This window comes from Haliotis cracherodii, unplaced genomic scaffold, assembly GCF_022045235.1.
Source record: "Haliotis cracherodii isolate W230 unplaced genomic scaffold, xgHalCrac1.p SCAF_15, whole genome shotgun sequence".
In the NCBI taxonomy this organism is placed as follows: domain Eukaryota; kingdom Metazoa; phylum Mollusca; class Gastropoda; order Lepetellida; family Haliotidae; genus Haliotis; species Haliotis cracherodii.
In genome coordinates, this window is record NW_027266270.1 from 36,730,211 (window position 1) to 36,756,167 (window position 25,957).

The 25,957-nt window shown below is 39.7% G+C and overlaps 2 protein-coding genes across 5 annotated transcripts in view; one reads left to right on the plus strand and one right to left on the minus strand.

The window, feature by feature from the left end:
* The window catches only part of LOC139462115 (polyglutamylase complex subunit TTLL1-like), a 42,423-nt gene extending 36,380 nt beyond the window's left edge, over positions 1 to 6,043 (minus strand). For 2 of the 3 annotated variants that reach the window (XM_071243622.1, XM_071243620.1), the window contains exon 1: positions 5,993 to 6,043. The gene's annotated coding sequence lies outside the window, so the exon portion shown is untranslated. The remainder of the gene's footprint in view (positions 1 to 5,992) is intronic. The other variant, XM_071243621.1, reaches the window with a different exon arrangement.
* A 195-nt stretch (positions 6,044 to 6,238) lies between these two features.
* Positions 6,239 to 25,456, plus strand: LOC139462578 (transmembrane protein 41B-like). 2 transcript variants are annotated; one of them, XM_071244416.1, is made up of 7 exons: positions 6,239 to 6,298; positions 13,597 to 13,753; positions 18,167 to 18,295; positions 18,876 to 18,969; positions 19,778 to 19,882; positions 20,120 to 20,258; positions 22,210 to 25,456. In XM_071244416.1, exons 1-7 carry the CDS (start codon positions 6,244 to 6,246, stop codon positions 22,377 to 22,379), a joined length of 849 nt encoding a protein of 282 aa, XP_071100517.1. In that variant the 5' UTR covers positions 6,239 to 6,243; the 3' UTR covers positions 22,380 to 25,456. The 2 variants fall into 2 exon arrangements, with proteins under 2 accessions (XP_071100517.1, XP_071100515.1); XM_071244414.1 differs by having other exon boundaries at positions 6,242 to 6,403.
* Positions 25,457 to 25,957: the final 501 nt, after the last annotated feature.

Consider the following 25,957-nt stretch of genomic DNA (forward strand, 5'->3'; position numbering starts at 1 on the left):
TCATCTCTCTCACAGATGTGTTTAGTCATAGCATGCACTACGTTCATCTCTCTGACAGATGTGTTTAGTCATAGCATGCACAACGATCATCACTCACAGATGTGTTTAGTCATAGCATGCACTACGATCATCACTCACAGAAGTGTTTAGTCATAGCATGCACTACGATCATCACTCTCATAGATGTGTTTAGTCATAGCATGCACTACGATCATCACTCTCACAGATGTGTTTAGTCATAGCATGCACTACGATCATCACTCACAGATGTGTTTAGTCATAGCATGCACTACGTTCATCTCTCTCACAGATGTGTTTAGTCATAGCATGCACTATGATCATCACTCACAGATGTGTTTAGTCATAGCATGCACTATGATCATCACTCACAGATGTGTTTAGTCATAGCATGCACTACGATCATCACTCTCATAGATGTGTTTAGTCATAGCATGCACTATGATCATCACTCACAGATGTGTTTAGTCATAGCATGCACTACGATCATCTCTCTGACAAGATGTGTTTAGTCCTAGCATGCACTACGATCATCACTCACAGATGTGTTTAGTCATAGCATGCACTACGTTCATCTCTCTCACAGATGTGTTTAGTCATAGCATGCACTACGTTCATCTCTCTCACAGATGTGTTTAGTCATAGCATGCACTACGATCATCACTCACAGATGTGTTTAGTCATAGCATGCACTACGTTCATCTCTCTCACAGATGTGTTTAGTCATAGCATGCACTATGATCATCACTCTCACAGATGTGTTTAGTCATAGCATGCACTACGATCATCTCTCTGACAAGATGTGTTTAGTCCTAGCATGCACTACGATCATCACTCACAGATGTGTTTAGTCATAGCATGCACTACGTTCATCTCTCTCACAGATGTGTTTAGTCATAGCATGCACTACGATCATCACTCTCACAGATGTGTTTAGTCATAGCATGCACTACGATCATCACTCACAGATGTGTTTAGTCATAGCATGCACTACGTTCATCTCTCTCACAGATGTGTTTAGTCATAGCATGCACTATGATCATCACTCACAGATGTGTTTAGTCATAGCATGCACTATGATCATCACTCACAGATGTGTTTAGTCATAGCATGCACTACGATCATCACTCTCACAGATGTGTTTAGTCATAGCATGCACTACGATCATCACTCTCACAGATGTGTTTAGTCATAGCATGCACTATGATCATCACTCACAGATGTGTTTAGTCATAGCATGCACTATGATCATCACTCACAGATGTGTTTAGTCATAGCATGCACTACGATCATCACTCTCACAGATGTGTTTAGTCATAGCATGCACTACGATCATCACTCACAGATGTGTTTAGTCATAGCATGCACTACGATCATCACTCTCACAGATGTGTTTAGTCATAGCATGCACTATGATCATCACTCACAGATGTGTTTAGTCATAGCATGCACTACGATCATCTCTCTGACAAGATGTGTTTAGTCCTAGCATGCACTACGATCATCACTCACAGATGTGTTTAGTCATAGCATGCACTACGTTCATCTCTCTCACAGATGTGTTTAGTCATAGCATGCACTACGTTCATCTCTCTCACAGATGTGTTTAGTCATAGCATGCACTATGATCATCACTCTGACAGATGTGTTTAGTCATAGCATGCACTATGATCATCACTCACAGATGTGTTTAGTCATAGCATGCACTACGATCATCTCTCTGACAGATGTGTTTAGTCATAGCATGCACTACAATCATCACTCTCACAGATCTCATAGAAATAAGTGTGCTGTATTCCTCTTTTCAGGAGTTCTGTCATGAAATGACGCAGTATTTGAGGAACGAATTAGCTTTCCAATTTTCAATTCTGTAAGCTCAGCAGAAGGGTCGATATGATATATTCAGTTAAGGAAATGTGAATGTACAGGTTTCTTGGTGTGGAACCCTGTCATTAGCTAATCACAATCAGAACTGAGTATTCACCAAGTCATGGCACAATGTATTGTCTATTATGAATGTTTTAAATGAACATCTTTCTATATATAACACTTCAGTTGCATCTTCTTTTGTATGTTTATTGTTCAGGATACAGAAAACATTAAGCATGTTAAGTAAATCCGCTTTGTTTGATGTGAATACGTTTGTTATGAATATTTCTACATGTGGGATGGACGTATACAAGTTGTTTTTTTCTATCAAAGAAATAGTAACTGTACATACTATTACATAAAAAAAATTGCAAGTGGTCCCGTGGCATTTCCTTGGCATTGTTTGCGTTTATGTTTCCTTAAACAGAAATATACTTACACCCCGCCCGTCATGGACTTGTGTTTACTGGTAGGCTGATAACAGGATGTTTGGGGCTTGAGTTGCAGTATTACACCGAACGATGTCACTCATTTCAACTTGTTGTCTTCAGCTTTTGTGATAATGAATACATAAGCAGCCTGTGAAGTTATGATTGTTGACGTTACTCAAATTGTTGTCTCGGATTGATGATTGACAGCTTATCGACATCTTTGATTTATAGGTATTACGTAGTCACCATCTCCCATTCATCTACTAATTACATTTGTCAATGGTCATATAATAGCACTGTTACTAAAATCTGTTCTTAATCGGGTATGAGTTTGTTTTAATGATATTTATTGTTTGTACAATGTACTGTTCTTATAATAAGACATCATTTTAAAGTTTCAATTACAAGGTTCAAGGAGGAATGTTGTGGTGGTTTGAATAAAATTATAATACGAAAAGTGAAAAAAAGTTAATCAAAGACCATGATAATTGAGTGAGTGAGTATAGTTTTACTCCACTTTTAATAGCAATATCACGGCAGGGGACACCAGAAATGAGCTTCACACATCGTACACATGTCGGGAATCAAACACAGGTCTGTGTGAGAGCGAATGCTTTAACCACTAGGCTACCCGACTGCCCCAAAAAGATCATGATAAAGTAGCATGAGATATACCGTCCGGGGATTGTAAAAACTAACAGGTTCCCATAAAAGTCCCAATTAGTATCCGCGGAGACTCCCTATAGTAGCTCCACAGAGTGTTTGCGTACATACTCAGACATTTTTCAAACATTCTGTGGAGTAAATGTGTAGATCAGCAGAAATTTTACAAAATTCCCATGGAGTTTCTGCATAGGCTACATGGAAATTTTGCAAAATAAGGTAAAAGGCTTTTGTCATGTTGTGTATGTATTTATAAGAATTGACTTCCGTATGGTTTTCCTTTATGCTACGAGGATTTACAAAGTATTTACACTTGTTTTTACATTTATATCTCCATAAACACAAAGTATTGGAGTCAATTCTTAAACAAAGTTTAAAATCATATCACACAATGAAGTTTTAACATATTTCACTTTGATGATAGATTACCAGTGATCAATCGATGACATGATGTTTTTTCGATCAATTGAAGACAACTAATATATGTTGGGTAGATAATTAAAGGGGCACTGATCTAATGCCATTCCCCGGACTGGTTGTTGCCTTTGTTATTGTTTTTTCCCCCGTGAGTACCCGGATGATACTCAACGCAACTGAGCGTGACCAGAGACTGGGCTACCGTCTGCAAGGACAGCTAAATAAACTTGGAGGCTGGAGGCAATATTTGTTTTACGCATTTTTGCATAAACACTGATTGGTTAACTGTGATCTATAAAGATTCGACAAAGGGCGCATGTTAAATGATTTCTTCAGCCTAAACAAACAGACAAAAAGAACGGCGGAGCTCATCGGAAGTCGTAATTTGGAAATACCCCAGATGGTTATAGTTTAATACTAAAGAAAGTATCCATGCAGTGAAAGCATTTTCGGATTTCGGATTGTGTAATACGATTACTACTCCCTTGTTGTCATACACGTTTTCTCGTATAACCCTACACTTGTGTATTTGTCATCATTCACTTGATGCTCAGTTAATGAATTTATTACAGGTACAATTAGTGGTAGCACCACTTAGATTACCTGACAAAGGTTCTCATTTGGCATTTATTGTGTCTGGGGTAATTATTCAATCTAAATCCAGGCTTGAAGTGAGGTTATGTAATATGCACGTGGCAGCCCAGCAAGAGATGAATGATCAGTTGATTTACTTTTTTTGTAAATCAACGGATCGTTCCTAGTCATCAAAGGATTAACAGAAAATACGTTGATTGATTAATCACTGTTATCTTGCACAGTGGATATGTCAAAAGTGAGTGTTTACATGTCTAGGTTTACTAAAACAAAGGGAATACACTCATATCATGGCCTGAAGTGCCGATGTAAAAACAACATACAATTTGTTCAAAGGGTTAACTGATAATACGTTGATTGGTTGCTCATTGTTATCAAACTCAATGGATTTTTTAGGAACCGTCGACGTAATGAAAATAGTTGTCACGTGGCCTTTCTCAGCCGACCCTTGAGACTTGACACCCGAAACGATATATATCTTTTAGAATATTTGATAGTTAAAGAGACAAGTGACATCGAATAAGTTATTTTGTATAGCTGCAGACAAGTGGGATATTATTCCTTTGTGTAGATATTCGCGGATACATTCCTCGAATAAGGAAGCTGCCTATTTATACACATAAATTTGGTAAGTTGTAATTATGGTATTTGCATTTTGTTTTCCTTCATTTGAACCGATTCGTTCTTGTTTTTCTACGTCTTGGTTGGGAATTTCTTCAATGCGCGATAGACGTTGTTTTCACAGGTCATTTCCTTTGTAAGCGTGTATAGATTACCGTCAATTTGTAAAATGTGATTCTCTCAGGCAATTTTTAAAATGTGTAAATATTTCAGTCATTTTGACTAAAAAATCTGTCCAGATTGATTAAGACGATCAAAAGGGCCTACAAACATCACAACAGATTATTATGTAGGATTAGAAGCCAAACAACATAGAAATGTACTTTTCAACGTAACATTTTCAGTCTCTTGGTGATGACATTAAACATCAAAATGTTTGGAATTCGTTATCATAATAATACAGATGGAAATGTTTTTCAGTCACTTTGTAAAATAACTGAATATTTAGACGTTTAATAAATATGTTACACATTTTGACAGTAAAAAAATATACACAGTATAAAAAAAGCAATGCTCAGGTGAAATATTTACTTTGTGTTGCAAGTCAAAATAGTGTAAACGAAAATCGCAAAATTACCAAGCAAGTGACTTATCAAAACTTTGTCACCATTACCGATGCTACCCACAAAGATGCATACATTTCCTTATTATCTCGAAAACTGTATATCATTTTGTTGATCAATGTGACCATACGCTCTTATTACTACCGGTATCCATAAAAGTGACTAATGCGCTTACGAATGGCGCAACAGAGGTCGCGAGCTAGTCTAGATTTCTGCTCTACATCCGGGTACTCACTGGGAAAAAACAATAACAAAGGCAACAACCAGTCCCGGGGAATTGCGTTAGATCAGTGCCCCTTTAAGTTCTCTCGCACAAAGAATAAATTTATCTCTGTGTGAAATTTGTCCGTATAAAGCGTCCTTCAGTCAACTGTTTTGTTCATCTGTCAAGGGAAGAGATGATGCTCCATGCTGGTTGTTTGTGATTCAATTGAAGATATCTGTAATTCCGTAATAAATGTGAAAACGGCTTGCCATACCATGTATACTGGATGTAGAAACCGGTCAGTGTGTTGGAAAACGGGACCATGTAATTGATAATAATAACAAACTAACAGACGAGGCCGAAGGTGGCCTTGTCTACGACTTTTTTGGCGAGTTTTTTTATTATGATTATTATTAGTTACATGGTCCTGTGGTTGGGATGACTGGGGATATCACACTGTGTCTGAACATTTGCTCAACCATTTAAGCGCACCTGCTTATGTTCATATTATGAATTCGTTGTAAACAATAAATACAAATACCACTTTCTACACGAAAGATGCATTCATTAACACGTTTTATAAAACACAACAGAGTTGCAAACTGTCTTACCTACAGTGTTTCTAAAGGAAAAGCGTCATGTTGTCAAAGAAGCCATGTTTTCACCGGAAGTGCATTACGAAATAATCTCGTCTAAATAATTCCCAACATCCCCATGCTTTCCTAATAATTTATTCATGTAGGCCATAAACTATCCGTTTCTGAAAAAATACCGATGTTTTTTAATATTATTGAAGCTCGGGATATTCCGACAATACCGGAAGTTTATAATAACCGGAAATGATACATCATTGGAAAGAAAAATGGAAGACGAAGGAACACCGGTATCTGCTAAGTATCGCGGGACGTCCTTTCAAGGTAGTCTGCCTGCAAGCCCTTTGGGCGCAACACCCAGGCCTCCATTACGACAGAAGTATTCAAAATCACGTTATGCAAGTCGCCATGTGTCCGAGTATGATTTGAGTGAGTGGTAGAAACGAGCACTGCTGTCATTCTCTCAGTCTATCCTCTGCAAATGCATGAGTGCTTTTTGGCAGCTTCTGTGAATGAGCGATGTTAGTGATCAGTGTGTGCTAGCATGCTTATGTTGTGATAATAATTTGTTGTGTTAAATGTAAATTTAATTCCATGGGATACAGCTACTAACGACACAGTGGTGAGTAGCGGAACAGGAATACTGGCGCAACATGTGGCCCCAGAAACAAAACTAATAATGGTGGGGAAACACAGGACAGTCACTGTCGTTATCAGGCCTGGACGCTCAATCAGATTTCAAGGCAGACGGAAATTTCAATGCTACACTCAGATGACTGGGTATTAAACTTTTTTTTTGACTTGCACGAAAAGAATGGTAACTCTTTTTCCTGGTGGTTAAAGCGTTCGCTCGTCACGCCTAAGACCCGGGTTCAATTCCCGACATGGGTACATTGTGTGAAGCCCATTTCTGGTGTCCCCTGCCGTGATATTTCTGGAATATTGCCAAAAGCTGCGTAAAACCATACTCACTCACTTTTTCAAAGGGATATAATTCTTCATTTGCACCTTTGCCTGGAGGTTTCAGTGATGCCCTCAAATTACAATGTATGTTATTATCACACTCAAATCACCATACACCTGTTAATCACATGGCAAGGAAGTTGACCCATGGTGTATTTTCAAACAGGTGGCAATATTTCAAGTGCAACCTTTAGACACATTGTCTCTGTTAAATGCCGTAAATTTTAAAAGTGCAGAAATGGAAAGCGTTCTTCACTAATCTGTTATTTCTTTCATCAAAAGTTCTCAAATTTCAAAAATGGATCATACCTTAAAGTTTGAATACAGCAGTCAGGGGGACCTAGCACAGTAATGATTTGATTGGTTTCTCTGGATCTTCTGATGTCTTATCGCAATGAATTGTAAACTAAATTTGTTGAAAACAAAACTTTGCTGTATTGTTGGATATACAAGGTGTTACTAGGTGAAAGTAAGCCTATGGCAAATCATGATGATACAAGGGTAGTGTTTGAAACTCCAAGTAATTTGAAGGCGACACTGAAATTTACATACACACTGAAATCTGGTGTTGTGTCCAGACCTGTATAAAGATGGATACTTGACAATCTGTACCCACTGAAAATGGCTAACTAGTACCTAAAATTGCCATCAAATTCATACCTGTAAAGTGTCGTGAAACATTCATACTTTATTTGTCTGACTAGTGCACAAATTTGGTTGACCCCTGTATATAAATTTGGATGACAAAATTGACATGTACCCATCTATTTTTTTTAAGCAAGATGCCTGAAACAGGATTGCTTTTATCATTTGGGATTGTAAAAATGACTAAAGTATATGTTCATGAACATTTATTCACAGCACTAAACATGCTAAATTCACATATTCTGGCATACACTTTCATAGAGACTTTAATAGCATTTTTTTCATAGCACAATTTTCACACATTAAAACATTTTGCGCACTTTAAATTCACTAAGGCCCGTACATTCATTATACATTTCAAACAATCTTTATATGTTTGGGGGCGGCCGGGTAGCCTAGTGGTTAAAGCGTTGGCTCGTCATGCCGAAGACCCGGGTTCGATTCCCGACATGGGTACAGTGTGTGAAGCCCATTTCTGGTGTCCCCTGCCGTGATATTGCTGGAATATTGCTAAAAGCGGCGTAAAACAATACTCACTCACTCATTATATATTTATAAACATTCATTGGTGATTTGTGAATTACTAGTTAACAAATCAGTGTCTGACACAAGTTGTGACATATGATTCTAGTCCGATTCTAGTCATCTTCATGTGGCCTGGTTATTACAGACCAAAGTTTCAGATGCCTGTGATGTTGAACTTCGCATAAAGTTTCCATGTGTTCGGATTCATCCAGTTGATCAGGTACAAGTGAGTTCGGGTTATCCAACATTTGTGTTTGAGTCAGCCCCCCTCTCCCCCCCCCCCACCAAATGGGGAGGGATCTCCAGGGGTAGGGATTGTCCAGTTCCCGTATAGACAAGCATTGCTGATAATAAATGATAAGATTATTGAATTTATCAAAGAGGGATCAGATGTTTTTTGTTAGAAAAGCTTTAAAAAATATAAACAGAACTGAACATTTTGAATTCAGCTGATTATATTCTGATGTTCTTTTGCATCATTTTCTTTGCATGGGTAAACACTCGAACAAATAAAGCATGCCTCTTGCCAATGACAATGTGACTGTATATACATTTGTGATCAATGCACTTAACATGCTTAATTGATATGTGGTGCTAGTACTATTAAACACCAGCATGTTATGGATGGAAATTGATAACCAGATTAAGCTCTTTTTCATATGTATAGCCTGTTTGTTGTTAGTATTTCAAACATTTTAACTAAAAAGTTACAAGAATAACTGGCATCATAACACATTACCATTTGTTACCAGTTGATTACCATAATTAGGCTTTTAATTGCCAGGTGATAAAATGAAAGTTCACTTGAGTTTTTCATAGTAATCTCTTTAATGTGTAGTTAGTTGGCAATCTTCTAAACTCTGTTACTCTGATGCAGTACACCTCTGCATGAAGATCTGACATCTCTTAGGAGGTCGCAGCAAGGGAACTTCTGACCAGCATGATCAGAATCAAGGCTTCTAACTTCTCAGTACAGATGAACAAAGCATTTAGACAGCATATCTAATTTCTGTATCTCAAAAACAAAGTTAATGAGCCCATGCTGAATGTAAATGATTAAAGCCTTGCCCTCATATTATTGTGGATATTTTATACACTCTGTTGTTGCTGAGCGTCATGGCAAAACGAGAATACCACCAAACAAATATTTGTGTTCTGTGTGGATTTTTCATTTATTAAAATTGACATTTTTAAATCAGCGTAGTAAACAATTGTTTTTAGGAAGCTGACATCTGATTAGCTCGAGAACCTGTGCATCCTTCATGTTGATTGTATAGTAAAAGTCTACTCAGGGTTTATCTGCCACAACCTTCTACTCCGATGTTGTCAGATCATCACACAGGGAGGTATCGTGTCATTTAAAAGATCTTTTTTAGTGATGTATTGTGGAGGTTCGCCTTAATTATTTTATTTAAATTTATCAATTGGTGGGTCATTTGTGGTTCAAATAAGAAAAGACTTGTGTAGATCTGTAAACCAAGTGATACATAGGATAAGTGCTGGCAGGGTCATTGACCCCTCGTGAACACTTACATTTCCTAAAAAGATAAGTAATATAAGTACCATTTCACCAACGTATCAATGTTTCCGATACCTTATCCATAAGTAATAACATCATCTGAATGATCATGATAAAATAAATGTCTCAAAGTAATTACCATGATTAACACATCATTAGCTTTAACCCATACCCTGAAATATAGATGGAAATATGAGTCCACCCATCAATAGTACCAGATGTGATATGCCGCTCATAGATCCAGTATCTCTCACTGAAAGCTACCTTACAGAAGTAACGTTGAATCAATTTTGTGTTACATCAGCCAGGTTCTGATGTAGTTCTCATTAACATGAAAAAGTTTTAATTGAAACAGGATGTGTAGGAATGGATAAAATGAAGGGCGATAAAAAAGTGAAAATAAGTATCATTACTTTATCTGCCCCAAATTTGATGCCATAGTTGTAAATATAATCAAGAAATACTACTTTGTAAACAGTGGAAACAGTGTTAGATATATAACATTCCTATTGTTTGTGCAGCTCGTGTCGGTCACAGAGAGGGTACATGGTATAGCAGATATACAAATACGTGCTTCAGCATGGCTAGGCATGCTCCATGTAGCATATATAGATATTGGGTGTAGACACTACTGAATTATATCATGTATATTGTTGCTTACCTGGGTTGCTGACCGTTCTTGTACCAGGTGTGAAGGAATGTTCTGTCTGTCATGTGATGTGATTTCAATGTACGTTCTGCACCGTCTGCTGCTGCTTTCTAACTGTTGTTTTGTGGTATGTATGGGTGAGTGAGTGTGGATCAAGCATCAATCATATTCCCATATCCCATTGGTGACACTGACCCACTACATTTTAACCCCTTCCTGTAGAGACTACTAGAGCCATAACAACATGTAGTCCTAACCCTTGTAACCATGGTAACCTGTCCTAACCCTTGTAACCATGGTAACCTGTTTGACAAATGTATTCATGATGACAATTTCAAAATTTCAACTTTGTCTCAAAATGTTGATAGAGATTTATCAGTATCCAACCTTGGTGATGGTAAGGTCACCATTTCTCAGTTGTTTTTGTGCTGATATTATCACAGGGAATATACCAACTGAAAACCCATGTGCCAAGTTCCATGTCTCACATGGAAGAAAAGATAACAAGAAGGTTCTATTGCCTGAATCGACCACCTTGGTTTGTAAGCACCTTATCCATCTGCAACACTTCAGGCTTCCTCCTACATCAAATTAACACATTGTGATGTGAATAAAATACTTTCCATAGCAGCATTAAACACCACTCTCACTCACTCACTCACTCACTCACACACTCACTCACTCCGCAATCAGACATTTTAAACATTGAAATCACTCTCACTCACTCACTCACTCACTCACTCACTCCGCAATCAGACATTATAAACATTGAAAAGTCCCGAAAAATATGAGACATACCACATCTTGATTCAGTTGAAATAATGCAAACATTTACTTTGAAGAATTATGATAAAACTTCTCTGCAGAGATAGTTCGGCAGGTGGAAGAAAATTTCATGCAGCCCTACAGAAAAGCTACCAGCCACGGGCAGGCAGTTATTATGGACATTGATCTGATGTCAATTTCTGAGTGAGATTAAAACTTATTATGAGGTAGAAAAATAAGGAAGGACATGCTTCATTTGTACACGGAAGAATAGCGGTCACAAACAGTGCACAAGCTGGGGTATTCATGACGGAGCAGAGCAAGACAATATGTTTGATTAATACTGATGAGAATAGCACATACAGCAGCACTGACTGCTCCACCCCCTTCAGGAGATTGTACCTGCTCTGTGTACATTGACCTGTTACACATTCACACTGCCAGGCCGGGAGGTAAACATGTTGTGTGCTCACACTCGATCAACAAACTCCCAGTGGCCACTTCCAGGTTATCACAAAGCAAGGGGCAAGTCACCATGTTGAACTTTGTCAGCATTATCACCATTACAATTAGTTGTTAGTTATTTAGGAACACATATAAATATGGCCAACTGTAAGACGCAATGTTTTTTTATCTGCTGTTAATGGCTTATGTTATCTGACCAAGAACTTGAACAAGTAACATGATGAAAAAGGAATAACTTGAATGGAACTGCACATGAAAAATAATTGTCAGGGCCTTTACAGCATGTCAAGTTATGTGCTTGTTATTTTCTAATAACCATGCTTACTGTATGTTCAGTGAGTACTTAAACATAGTAATCTTCCTCATACATGTGCAGTGTATTGCCCAGGGTGTTCTAGTGAAAACAGTATCGACCACCATGACAAGCTCATCTGGTATGTTAGACTGTCAGACGAGTATTTTGCAGTTTACTTGAAAAGTCTGTGGGAACCAAGAATACAATACTTGTGTAGATTCTAGCCTGCATTTAAAGCACACTTTTTATATATCTTATTTAAGTCTCCTTCATCCAAACTTGAGGTGTGAAATTTGCAGTGATTTGTTGAAATTTTGCTGATTCAGCATGTTCAGTGATTTGTGATTAGCAAAGTAACTGGTAAGAGATAAAAACTCAACCCAGGTTTGCCAAGTCTTTAGCACAAATAACACACTGCACAACGAAAGCTGAACTAGGTTATAATGTCTGGACCCTTTGTTTGTGCACAGTGAAACATGGGTGGGTAGACTCCTCACTGACCAGTCGGGGTGGTGCAGCATGTATTTGGATGGTCCTGTTGTGGCCAGCCGTGGAATACTACAGAAGCCTAGTGGACACTGTGTCCAAGATAGACATGATAGTAGATTATTCATTTCATAGATATTGGGCAAACTTTGGTTTCTGCAACTAGAGAGTATAATTACGGGTACTCATTTCGATCATTACTGATGCTTATGGCAAATACAGTGTTTGAAATCATTACTGTCTTAAGTGATATTCTATGATAGCATTTTCCACATGAACAATGTGAAATCCTAAAAAATGATCCCACATATTAATTATTATTATTGTTGATCATATTTTTATCATGGTTGAGGGAAAAATTACCATGATTTGTAGAAGATATCTGCTATATTATTTTGAAAATTATGAGGATTGTATTATTTCAGATTTCGTAAGACATTTCTTTAAGCATGTTTAGGGTAAGTCAAGTAAGTCGTTGTCATGCATAGCCTTTCTTCTTCATGGATGTTGTTTATTTTCACACCCAGCTTGTGTTGCGCCACAAGATTGAGTCCCCGCAGAGCTTGTTCAGTTACAATCTTGCACTGGCACAGAAAAAGTGGCACTCCATTGCACTTATGCTTATCATTGAGAAATGATGTCAGCCAATCCTTTCATTACCTTTCAATACTGTTAATCATGTTTATATTGGCTGTGTTTTTCCACGTTTTGTGCCTGGAAAAGCCTACTCTCCATGCCATGAAGTTTTCCTGTGCATAATTGTCCCAATGAACTCCGGAGGAGTGACTGACCAAACTGAAACGAAGCTGCTTTTGCTACAAGTTGGCCAATTCTGTCCCACCTCAGCTTATGCATATGTCCATCCATCCTCCTTCCCCAAGATACATTTTGACATAAACACTAACCTGCTGGTCCAAGGCTAGTGAACCAAGGAAAACTGCTATCCTTGCTTGTTTACTAAATCTGACTGAAAACTTGTTGTAAACATGTTACTGGTAAACATAGATGAAAATACATATTCAGACAGATCAGAACAAATTTCCAACTTCCAGTTATGAAAAAATAATTTCTGTTCATCACGTCTAGTAAACGTTTGTTGTTAATAGTCCTCATCATGCACACAGCTAATTGAGTCAATGTGTTCATTGCTAAGAAGATAAACCAACTGGTTAACATTAATGATGAGTGGTCATGAAAATGCATCCACCCACCCAACTGGGTCAGCTTCAGACACTATTTGTTCTGAAGTGATGATGTTATGGAGGCAGTGGAGCAGGTTGTGATTGACCGATGTGTTGTGACTGTTGCAGGCTACTCCACAGATGAGACTGACTCTGGGGCGAACCGACGGGCACGCCATGCATCAGAGGGGAGTAGCACAAAGTCATTCCTCATACTCGGACTCATTTTCCTGGCATCGTTGCTAGCTTTGGGAGTTGTGTATCTCAACTTCCCGAAGCTGGATCAGTGAGTACTTTGTCCCTATAAGCCCATCTTTGCCGTCCTTCAACAAGGTTGTGTAAGGTTTGTATATGTGCTGCACACCCGTGACCTAGCTTGTTGTCTGACTTGGCATGCTGCCATTTGTAACCCTTGTTTTGCTGCATGTTGCCTTTGTTAGAAGTGCTAGTGTTCACTTGGAAACAACAAAAAACATAACATTTTCAGTAAACAATATTTAGGTTGGTGCTGGGGAGTTTCAGATGTGCTGATGTAGTATTTGAATGTACTGGTAAGCCAGGATAAGTTGAGATTTGACCTGACAATAAACCCTGTATGACTATGTATGAGGTCTGCCCACTGTACCATTGTGAAAGAAGGGGTAGCGGGTGGTAGTATGATGGATATGGGCGTGTCCTGTCTCGGCTAGCGAGTTCTAGTGGCGAGTTCAATAGCATCCAATTGTAAGTGAGATACCTGATGACCGAAAATGGTGACAGCAAATCTGCAAGATTAGATCACAACAACTGAGAAGTATTGTGGCAATGAAGGGAATTCATGTGCTGTAAAAATGGAATACTTTTATTACCCCAGGGAGCAGTAATGAATAGTGTCACAGCATTCTTGAAATGATTGTGAAGGTTGAGACCTTAACATAGAGATAGTTGACTCTGTGACATGTTCCTTAATTAATCCCATGTCAGTGTTTATGAGGTTTCAGCATACTGTAAACGTAATACTGCAAGCTGAATATGTATGGTGATAACTGGATAATCATAGCATGGCATCGACTTAATAGTCTTATGAGCAACATGTGTCCACAGGAGCGTTGTCGGTTTCCTTGTCATGACCTGCATGTGCATGACATGTGGACACCCTCTCTACCTGTACCAAACCAAATATGTTTGTCCAAATTCTTGCACCGCCTGTTTATCCCAAACACAGTTTGTGAGTTGTTTCAACTTATCCTGGATTACCAGTAGATCGCCCTAAACATGCTAATGCGTGGACTTTTAACACCATAATTATGATCCCTTATTTTTCATGCTTATTTTTTGATATTGTTGTTAATCCCAGTTTTGAATCCCAGGGTAATATACTAATCACTAAATCTAGCATTTATTAACTTGAAACAGCATTTATTACATTTGTATGGCAGACTAATTTCAAGATTTGAGTCCATCTGGTACTAACCACTGTGCAGAGTAGCATCCCTTAGTCACAACATCCACTGTACACAGTAGCATCCCTTAGTCACACCATCCTCTGTACACAGTAGCATCCCTTAGTCACACCATCCACTGTACACAGTAGCATCCCTTAGTCACACCATCCTCTGTACACAGTAGCATCCCTTAGTCACACCATACTCTGTACACAGTAGCATCCCTCAGTCACACCATACTCTGTACACAGTAGCATCCCTTAGTCACACCATACTCTGTACACAGTAGCATCCCTCAGTCACACCATCCACTGTACACAGTAGCATCCCTTAGTCACACCATCCACTGTACACAGTAGCATCCCTTAGTCACACCATACTCTGTACAGAGTAGCATCCCTTAGTCACACCATCCACTGTACAGAGTAGCATCCCTTAGTCACACCATCCTCTGTACACAGTAGCATCCCTTAGTCACACCATACTCTGTACACAGTAGCATCCCTTAGTCACACCATACTCTGTACACAGTAGCATCCCTCAGTCACACCATACTCTGTACACAGTAGCATCCCTTAGTCACACCATCCTCTGTACAGAGTAGCATCCCTTAGTCACACCATCCACTGTACACAGTAGCATCCCTTAGTCACACCATCCTCTGTACACAGTAGCATCCCTTAGTCACACCATCCACTGTACACAGTAGCATCCCTTAGTCACACCATCCTCTGTACACAGTAGCATCCCTTAGTCACACCATCCACTGTACACAGTAGCATCCCTTAGTCACACCATCCACTGTACACAGTAGCATCCCTTAGTCACACCATCCTCTGTACACAGTAGCATCCCTTAGTCACACCATCCACTGTACACAGTAGCATCCCTTAGTCACACCATCCACTGTACACAGTAGCATTCCTCAGTCACACCATCCACTGTACACAGTAGCATCCCTTAGTCACACCATCCACTGTACACATTAGCATCCCTTAGTCACACCATCCACTGTACACAGTAGCATTCCTTAGTCACACCATCCACTGTACACAGTAGCATCCCTTAGTCACACCATCCACTGTACACAGTAGCATCCCTTAGTCACACCATCCACTGTACACAGTAGCATCCCTTAGTCACACCATCCACTGTACACAGTAGCATCCCTTAGTCACACCATCCACTGTACACAGTAGCATCCCTTAGTCACACCTTAAATGTGTGGGCTCCTGTGAACAATAAAGCTGACACATACTGGGCAAAGCCCAAGTCTCAGTTAGGGACTCACCATTTGATGTTCTTGTGGTTGGGGCTGTGATTTTACGTTAAGAAAATAAATTGTTCCAGAAAATGCTTGAAAAAAGTAATTCTGCTTCAGACTATTGAAAAAAATGCATTGTCAGCAACAACAAAATATATTGTGTTAAAAAAATATTTTGGTTCATACCTTTAATCAACAAAATATGTGTTTTTGCCTAACTAGCTCACTTGCCACGAGTAGATCCTTTTGAGTGAATATGGCTTGCTCAGCACATCATCTGTTGTGGGAAGGAATGCACTAACACCACTATTTGAGATGTATGCCAATGTTTACTTTCAGCTCACCTGACTGAAAGTCAAGTGAACTTATGTCCATGTCGGTTTATCTGGCATCGGTCTTGAATGCTGCATCATTTACATCTTCTCAGAAACTGACATCTTCCCAAGGCAAGGGGTCAACTGACTGTAAAAGTCCAGTTTCCACCCTTGCTGAAATGGACTGGAATTTATGGGCTTGATCATAGTGCCACCAGTGGCTATTACGAGTTATGTCCCTTCTATGTCCCTCCTATTGACCAATCAGAATCCACTTCTCATATCACTTGCAATTACTTCAAACAAAATGTTGACACCCAGTCAAGATCGATAATCAAAATCTATATGGAAGCAAAACGGGTCTCACTTCACAAAGTGCATCAAATTACGTAAGAACCTTGATTAAAAACTTGAAAAATAATTTGGAAAATATCTGTTGACGCAAATTTGGCAGTACACATGCTTTGCAATCTTGCAATTGAGCTCATTTAACGAACCGGATGTCGATGTCATTACACCAATTTGATTGGACTTTGCATGTACATGTACTTGTTAGTCCAGCCAATAGTAAGTCCATGCTTCCAGCACGGTCCTGATGGTAAGGCATCGGGGACTGCACATGCAGACAAGTAGCTGTGCAAATATTGTTGATATTTACATGTAGGATCTTTGATGCTGTTATATGGCAGGGTTTTACATGACACAGAATTGTGTGTCCAGTACGCACAAGTATATAGAATGGATGAAGAAAAAAATATATTTGCATCCTGAGGGATGCACAATAATGTTCATTGTATCAAATTCTTGACAAGAAATATAAACCTCCTGTAATTAAAGTAATTATTAGATCTTATAGTATAGGAATTTACAGGAGCCTCATATTTCCTGATAGGGCCCTTGAAATTAGTATTTGGGTGTCCGCGGTACCCCTGGTTTTGTAGGTCAAGGTAAGACCCTGTACTGTCAGTTGTTGGGACCGGTCAGAGTATAGACAGTTTGGAATGGTGGATGAGAAGATTTTGTGTGTAGGTATTGACTATGCATGTATCGCGTCAGCAACTTGTTGCAGTAACACTGCTTGTTTTATTCTTGATCGGCATGTTCAATTTCACTGTTCTGCTTGTCATGAACTGCGGAGGACTTTCAGTTGTCCCAGAAAGACTTCCCCTTCCGCAAGCTACTGAGCTTTCACTGTATGTAACTGGGAGAACATTATGAATTTTTCTCTTAAACATATTCAGGTAAGGTGAGCAGCCTGTTTTTGTATTTTTATGTTCTAGTGTAGGGCTGTGTAAATAGAAATTGGTGTGTGATGTGAGAGTGGTAAATATCCAGGTCAGGTGGTGGCATAGTTTAACAACTGACACTGCTGTTTTATGGTAATAACATTTGAAGCCTTATCGAAGCTGGTAGGTTCGTAAACTTATGTGACACTGGATACGATGTGTGCTTTGTTACTATCTTCAAGTACATTAAAGAGCTGTATTATCAGTGAAGACAAGACCGACTTATAAATTCCTACTTCGGTAGAGTTTCTCACAATTTGCTTGATAAAGGTATCAGCCACTAATACCAAAACGTCACACAAAGTTGAAATGATATCCTGGTATTTGATAATACTGGAGATAATGTAATATTGTGGTTACGTAATATCTATGAATTCTATTACATGTATTATGCACTTTTTTCTGTTTCAGAGATGAAGTTCAGTATATTAAACTACCTAGAGATATTGATGATGCGAAAAATTTGGGAAGAGTTTTGTCAAGATACAAGGACAGATATTTTTACCAAGTTTTAGTTGGAGTTTTCGTCATGTATATATTGTATCCTTTCCACCCACTGATTCCACCCACTGATGCAGTATGTGAAGTGTACTAGCAGCAGCTGGCCTGAAACAGACACTAATAGCAGATACTTACAATATTGTTCATTTTGAATGCTAAAAAAAACAAAAGTGCAAATTGAACTTCCTCATTTCTTGTATTCTGCCCATTTCTGGTGTCCCCTGCCAAGGTATTGCTGGAATATTGCTAAAATCGGCGTAAAACTATACTCACTCGCTCACTCTTGTATTCTGCACATTTATTTCAAATCATCTCTTGTTATTAGAGTGTTTGATCATGGCCTTTTTGATGACGGGTTAGTTAGAACATGTTTATGGAATGTGGAAAATTCTATTTCTTTTACTATCAGATGTTGCACATTCTGTACTGGTGATTATAATGTTGAAGAGCAAGCAACTCATATCCATGTAACATTTAGAAATGGCTGTCTGAACACGCTTCACCTACATCAGAAATTGAAACTCTGTGATACATGGCTGCCACTTTTGTTCGAATGACATGAAAACTGTACATGTCTGTCAGATGCAAGTGTCCCTAGTGATCCTTAACCATTGTTCAGTTTACAAACATTTGCTATACCAGGATCTATATTTCTCAGCATAATCTGCGGCTATCTCTTCTCCTACTACATTGCTCTGTTTGGTGTTTGTCTGGTGAGTATATCACTGTACATAAAGGTAACCCAGTAGATGCCTCTCAGTAAGCCAGGTGGGCTGGCAACTGCAGTGCCAGTATTCACTGTGGTAACCCGATTGCTGTAATCAGAATAACACTCATTTTGCTTCATTGTTAGTTATTTGTCTGTAAGTCACTGTAACTTTCCTCAAACATAAATGTGACTCTATGTTGGGACTTTGTGTTTTCTTTTTCATGCAGTTGCAAGTGAACTAAGATAAACATTTATTTCTTCTAATAGTCCACGTCTGCATTGGTTGCAATCCATTCATGAATCTGACCTTTGGTCTGTCTGACCGGAGTAGGTAACATGGTTAACAACCAACATGCCTTAGTGACCCCCACCTCAAAGCTGATTAACTGAAATAGCAGTGTTAATCTGAACTCACTTATTTACTGCCAGGTCATGGTCTACATTGTCTGATAACCAAAAGATGGTGTAGTTGTACCTTATACACTTATAGCTGGCCCTGGTCTGACAAGGCCTACAACACTGTACAACCAGTTCTCTCAAAGTATCCGACATTGTCTCTCTGCACCATTTGCACAAAACGATCTTAGCGCTAAGACTATTGTAAGCCTATGTTAAAGTATGGGAGTTAAGATAATCTTAGCACTAAGATCGCTTTGTGCAAGCAGACCCAGAAATCCGTCTGGAACTGTCCTAACTCACACTGGTTGAGAAGTACATCTTATGGCTGCTTGTCTTTGTTATTACAAGATACAACATGTGTTAACACCTGTTTGCAGGAAATGGAAACCATTTTCTCCTTCTTGTTTCCCCAGGCATCTGCTGTTGGTGCTTCCTTCTGTTATTTGTTGTCCTACTTGGTTGGAAGAAGGCTGGTAAAGAAGTACATCCCCCAGAGAGTGGCCCAGTGGAGGTCACATGTGAGTCACCTTGCTCAAACACATTGTGCAACTATTTTCAGGAATGTCTGTATGTAGTATACTGTGTTACATGTGGAGGATCTGTGTGGAGAATGTTTATCTGTTACATTTGACCTGAATGCATTAATTTTGCTGATTTGAAATTAGGTTAAGTCCTAACAATACAGACAGTATAAAGTGTAATGGTTTTGTTGTGATGAATCTTAGTACAGTTTCCATGATACTGTTTGTTTTCAGGTCGAAAAGAACCGTGAACACCTGCTCAACTACATGATCTTTCTGCGAATCACTCCATTCCTCCCTAACTGGTTTATCAACATCACCGCCCCAGTCATCGATGTGCCTCTCTCACCCTTCTTCTGGGGAACCTTTATAGGTGGGTCCTTGTTATCCGGGTCCAGCTGGTCACACTGTCCACTCATTGACGGTCCAGTCACTGCAGGGTCCTTGTGTACCTTCCTGTATCCAGGTTTAGCTTCCAGTGATGTGTGACCCGTGAAGATTCCGGGGTAGAACAGGTCTTCAGCAAAAGGTGACTATGCTTGTCGTAAAAGGCGACTAATGGGATCGAGTGGTCAGGCTCGCTGACTTGGTTGATGCATGTCATCGATCCCAATTGCATGGATCGATGCTCATGATATTAATCACTGGATTGTCTGGTCCAGACTCGATTATTTACAGACCGCCGTCATAGAGCTGGAATATTGCTGAGTGCGGCGTTAAACAACAAACCAACCAACAACCAGGTCCAGCTATTCACACTTTCCACTCATGCATGGTCCAGTCACTGCAGGGTCCTTGTGTACCTTCCTACATCCAGGTCCAGCTGGTCACACTGTCCACTCATGTATGGTCCAGTCACTGCAGGGTCCTTGTGTACCTTCCTGTAACCAGGTCCAGCTGGTCACACTGTCCACTCATGCATGGTCCAGTCGCTGCAGGGTCCTTGTGTACCTTCCTGTAACCAGGTCCAGCTGGTCACACTGTCCACTCATGCATGGTCCAGTCACTGCAGGGTCCCTGTGTACCTTCCTGTAACCAGGTCCAGCTGGTCACACTGTCAACTCATGCATGGTCCAGTCACTGCAGGGTCCTTGTGTACCTTCCTGTAACCAGGTCCAGCTGGTCACACTGTCCACTCATGCATGGTCCAGTCACTGCAGGGTCCCTGTGTACCTTCCTGTATTCAGGTCCAGTTGGTCACACTGTCCACTCATGCATGGTCCAGTCATCTGAGGTGCTGCAATTCACAGTGCAGAGTTGTGTCCCTTAGCTGGTCATGGTCATGGGACCGCCTCCGTGGTCTAAAGGTAGAGCGTCCGCCCGGAGAGAGGAAGGTTCGGGGTTCGATCCCCAGCCGCGTCATACCAAAAGACGTTAAAAGATGGTACTTGTTGTTACCCTGACTGGTGCTCGGCATTAAGGGGCTAAAACAAGGACTGGTCGGCTCGGAGTCAGTATACTGTGTCTGAGTGGGGTATTCATGTTAAACTGCGGCATGGTATCTCAGTGTGCTAGCACTTTAAATCGGCAACAGTCCGGACTAGTACAAGCAGCCACACACACACATACACGTGCATGCACGTCGCTATATAAGTGCAGTAATCTTGAACCTCATTTCACCTCACCTCACCTCCAAGACATGAGCAGTGAATGTAGTTGTGTTTGTGTGTTGGATGTAGTTACTGCAGTGGCATGTCTCCACATGATATACCATGTATGCAGCATTGCAGCATTATAATGTCTTATTGCTCACTGGGGCATCAAGGACAATGCTTACAATGAGATTATATCTTTGTACATTCATCCTGTGGCATTGGCCTTGTGATTATGTTATCTATTCACCTGATAATGAGCAAGAAGTAGCTTGGAAATGTACAAAGGCTAAAAGAAGTTGCTCTCCATAAAAAAGGTGTCATGTGTCAATGGGATTTTAGTATGCATGCCAAGCTTTCAGTGAATTAGTAATTGTGTTAATCAACACGGACCAGTGAGGCGTTTCATGTTTAACTCAACTGTTGAACAGGTCAAAGGCTCTGGTTTGATTCTTCAATGGGTACAATGTATGAAGCCCATACTTGGTGTCCACTGCTATGTTTGCTTGAATACGTATGGCTAAAGCTGTCACTACCATATTCATGCTGTGGCCAGACTCTATATATTTCTTAGTTTACACATGTTTTTGTGTGGGTAGATGCAGGGAGATAGATATGGATGAGATGAAAGTAAGCAATGTGAATGCCAAATGTTTTTATGGTGAATGTTTGCTTTCACCAGAATATAGAAGTAATACTTTTCTGATTATTTACTTGACCTCGATGTTGCAGGAGTTGCTCCCCCTTCCTTCGTAGCAGTCCAGGCAGGAACTACCTTGTACAAGTTGACCTCGTCAGGGGACGCTGTGTCATGGACCTCTATGATTGTACTAGCGGCATTAGCTATCCTCTCTCTGCTACCGGTTGTTTTCAAGAAAAGGTTGCAAAAGAAGTTTGATTGACACGAGTCACCTATTAGACATTCTTGTGTGTGAGGAGAATGACAGATCTGGCGTGTATGTGTCTGTTACCATGGTTACCCATGCATTTGATTAACAGTTTGCTCATGTGAACTGCATTTAGGATTACGGGTCATCAACAGCTGTCAAGTTAATGTGAGGCAATTTTGTAAATAACAAGGTGATTTTATGGGTTTATTGAACTTCTGAACATGCAAGAAACTCCCTTCCAGGTGGTTACCATATCAGATATGCTTACAAATATGGATGTATTTTGCTACAGTGCTTTGGATGACATTTTATGCTGGAATGGATGATTTTTCAATGTTTGAACATTAGATGAAACAGTATGTCAGTCGGTAGTGTTGCACCAAAGCTATCTGACAGATCTGATGTGGCCTCCCATTCCATGTCTTCACAGTCAGTATGCATTTCTATTCATGGAAATATTTGCAATTATACAAATTGATCTGTAAGGTGGTCACAATTAAGGACACGGTTAAATTGTGATTTGAGTAAAGTATATACACAAACAAAAAGTAAGCACGCCCTGTATATTTTACAATAACTGGCCCTATGAGTGTTGGCATTGAAACTTCAGAAAAATGAATGGGGTGTGTAAGAAGACGTTTCGGATGTACCGATCACTATTAAGGTTTCCTTGGAAGGTGACAAGATCCAGATTACAATTGTGTGACAGACAACCCCAAACCATCACCTAAACTGTACCATACTGGGGTCATAGGTTCCTGGGTGTGGTGGCCGTATTTGTATGCCTCACAATTCCCAATCCGCCATTCGTGACATGGAGCGGAAACCTGCTTCATCGGACTGGTGCACTCGTTGCCAAGTCCTCAGATGCCATCCTGTCTGGGCCAAACCCCATGTTAAACGACATCTATGATGACTATTGGCAAGGAACGATGCTTGAATACTCTCCTAGACTTCACTACCCCCTATTTTCAGATTTTCGTTGATTCCGTTTATTGGCACTTCAGAACAGGAGATGTTGCAAATGGTTGATGACGTTCAAGCTGAAGCAGGGCTATGTCCTCACCTTGACATCATGTGAGATCTTCCTGACCATGTGAGATCTTACTCACCATGTGAGATCTGACCATGTGAGATCTTCCTGACCATGTGAGATCTTCCTGACCATGTGAGATCTACCTGACCATGGGAGATCTTCCTGACCATGGGATATCTTCCTGACCATGGGATATCTTCCTGACCATGGGATATCTTCCTGACCATCCTGTACAGAATTGGTACAAAAAAATGGGCAAACCAGTCTGTTAATTACCGTAAAATGAAAACCTTGTTGATGTCCTAAGCTTTCACCGGCCATGCCTGTGCGATGCATACAAGTAACACCCATCTATACGCCTCTGACAACCTTCATCGTGCCATGTTCACATATACTGCTTCAACAATGCAAGACAGTGACGTTAAATACCCACAGTTGTGGTGTACAGATACTGCATGTTGAAACATGCATGCTGCACGTGCATGTCGTCACAGTTGTACTGTTCATCATTTCGATGGAACATCATTCTTTACATATTCATCACAAAATTAACATTTGTTGCAAATATTTCAGCATGAATTATTTCCAGGGGTGCTTAACTTATTTCTTTGTGTATATATATTTGTGTGAAAAGGTATAGTACAAATTTGTATTGCCAACCAATTGTAGTGTAGTGGGGAAGTGTGCAATCAGTATATTGCTGAGGTTTTAATTGTCTTCATATAGAATATATAAATTCATGTGCGTTTTGCAGCTCTTGTTGAACAATGTCAATAAATATTATTAAGTTTTAGCATGTTTAAGAAATTCTGGGTTGTAATAGTTTCATAGAAGTTGCCTATGTTGCTAGCTAGTTGAGAGCATGAACATGAGGCAGAACTGTTGCCACCTTTGTCTACATGTGATTATGATCATGATCATGTACTGTTGTTGAAAATCACCAACCGGGAAGGACTTGGACCAACCATCATGTGTTGAGAGTTGATCAGATTTCACAGATCTTTTCCTACCTTTATATTCTTTTTACAACCAAGTATTGCAGAGTAGCATGTTTCATGTTTGGTATAATGTTCATGTCTGTATACTGTTGGCCAGTTCCTTAATAATAAACGCAAACTTTCCCATTTAAGTATGTACTGAAACCCTGTCAATCTTGAACCCTCCCCTCCAGGACAAACTTTCCCATTTAAGTATGTACTGAAACCCTGTCAATCTGGAACCCTCCCGTCCAGGACAAACTTTCCCATTTAAATATGTACTGAAACCCTGTCTATCCGGAACCCTCCCCTCCAGGACAAACTTTCCCATTTAACTATGTACTGAAACCCTGTCAATCTGGAACCCTCCCCTCCAGGACATACTTTCCAATTTAAGTATGTACTGAAACCCTGTCAATCTGGAACCCTCCCCTCCAGGACAAACTTTCCCATTTAAGTATGTACTGAAACCCTGTCAATCTGGAACCCTCCTGGTGTCCTCTGGTGTCCTTGCTTATTATTGATTCATTTGGAACTATGTTCAAAACACTGATTTCCTTGGGAAGGACTTCATTAACAGGGTTCTGGTGTATTTGTACCAATAGTTATATATCGGTTACATTAATCATGATAGTACCCAGATAGTTAGTTATATGGACATTGTGTCTTACACAACCTTGAAGAGTGCTTAGGCAGCTGGCAGTAGGATAGTTCATCAGTAGCCATTACTTTATATTATTTATCAGTGTCATATATTTGACATATTTCATCATATTTGGATAAACATAATCACAGACTTCTGCAGAATGACTTGAGACTCATGAATTTTTTTTGTTTTGTTTCATTCATCACATACATTAATCAAAGAATTTATTTTTTTACCCCTCATTCCCCTTTATTAGTAGTTTGCATCCCGCTTCATATAAAAAGCCATTTTGTCATTGTAATTAGGATGTAAAGCATTTTTTGCCTTTGAATACTTTGAATTTGTTTTTTTTATTACAATTTTTGTCCCTGCTTACACTTTCATTTGTATTTCATCTGACCAAATTCCTTTTAAGAGAAGTTTACAATATCAAGAGTCATTGGTTTTGGTTTCAGTATTTGTCCTAAGTGTTATTTATGTATTAAGAAAATGTAAAAAATAAATATGCAGACATATTTTCATCTTTTGTTTTGATCACTAGTTGCCCAAGACCTCAACTGAGGTCCTCGTGGGACCTGTCTGGTCCAGCTGGCTGACACCCACAACTCCAGGTACACAGTTGAGGAGGCAGTTAGCTACAAAGTCCCATTTCAATCCCAGTTATGATCCTTGGTGTTTGAATTTTGACTGCAGGTCCTAGACGTTTATGGTGTTTGAATTTTGACTGCAGGTCCTAGACGTTTATGGTGTTTGACTTCTGACTGCAGGTCCTAGATGTTTATGGTGTTTGACTTCAGACTGCAGGTCCTAGACGTTTATGGTGTTTGATTTTGACTGCAGGTCCTAGACGTTTATGGTGTTTGACTTTTGACTGCAGGTCCTTGACGTTTATGGTGTTTGACTTTTGACTGCAGGTCCTTGACGTTTATGG

What these genes read in the sequence shown, in the direction of transcription:
- LOC139462578 (XM_071244414.1), top strand. Translation starts at nt 6,244, where the DNA reads ATGGAAGACGAAGGAACACCGGTATCTGCTAAGTATCGCGGGACGTCC. An exon ending in TGTGTCCGAGTATGATTTGA is followed by an intron (nt 6,404 to 13,596) that starts GTGAGTGGTAGA and finishes TGACTGTTGCAG; the next exon opens with GCTACTCCACAGATGAGACT. An exon ending in CTTCTGGGGAACCTTTATAG is followed by an intron (nt 20,259 to 22,209) that starts GTGGGTCCTTGT and finishes TCGATGTTGCAG; the next exon opens with GAGTTGCTCCCCCTTCCTTC.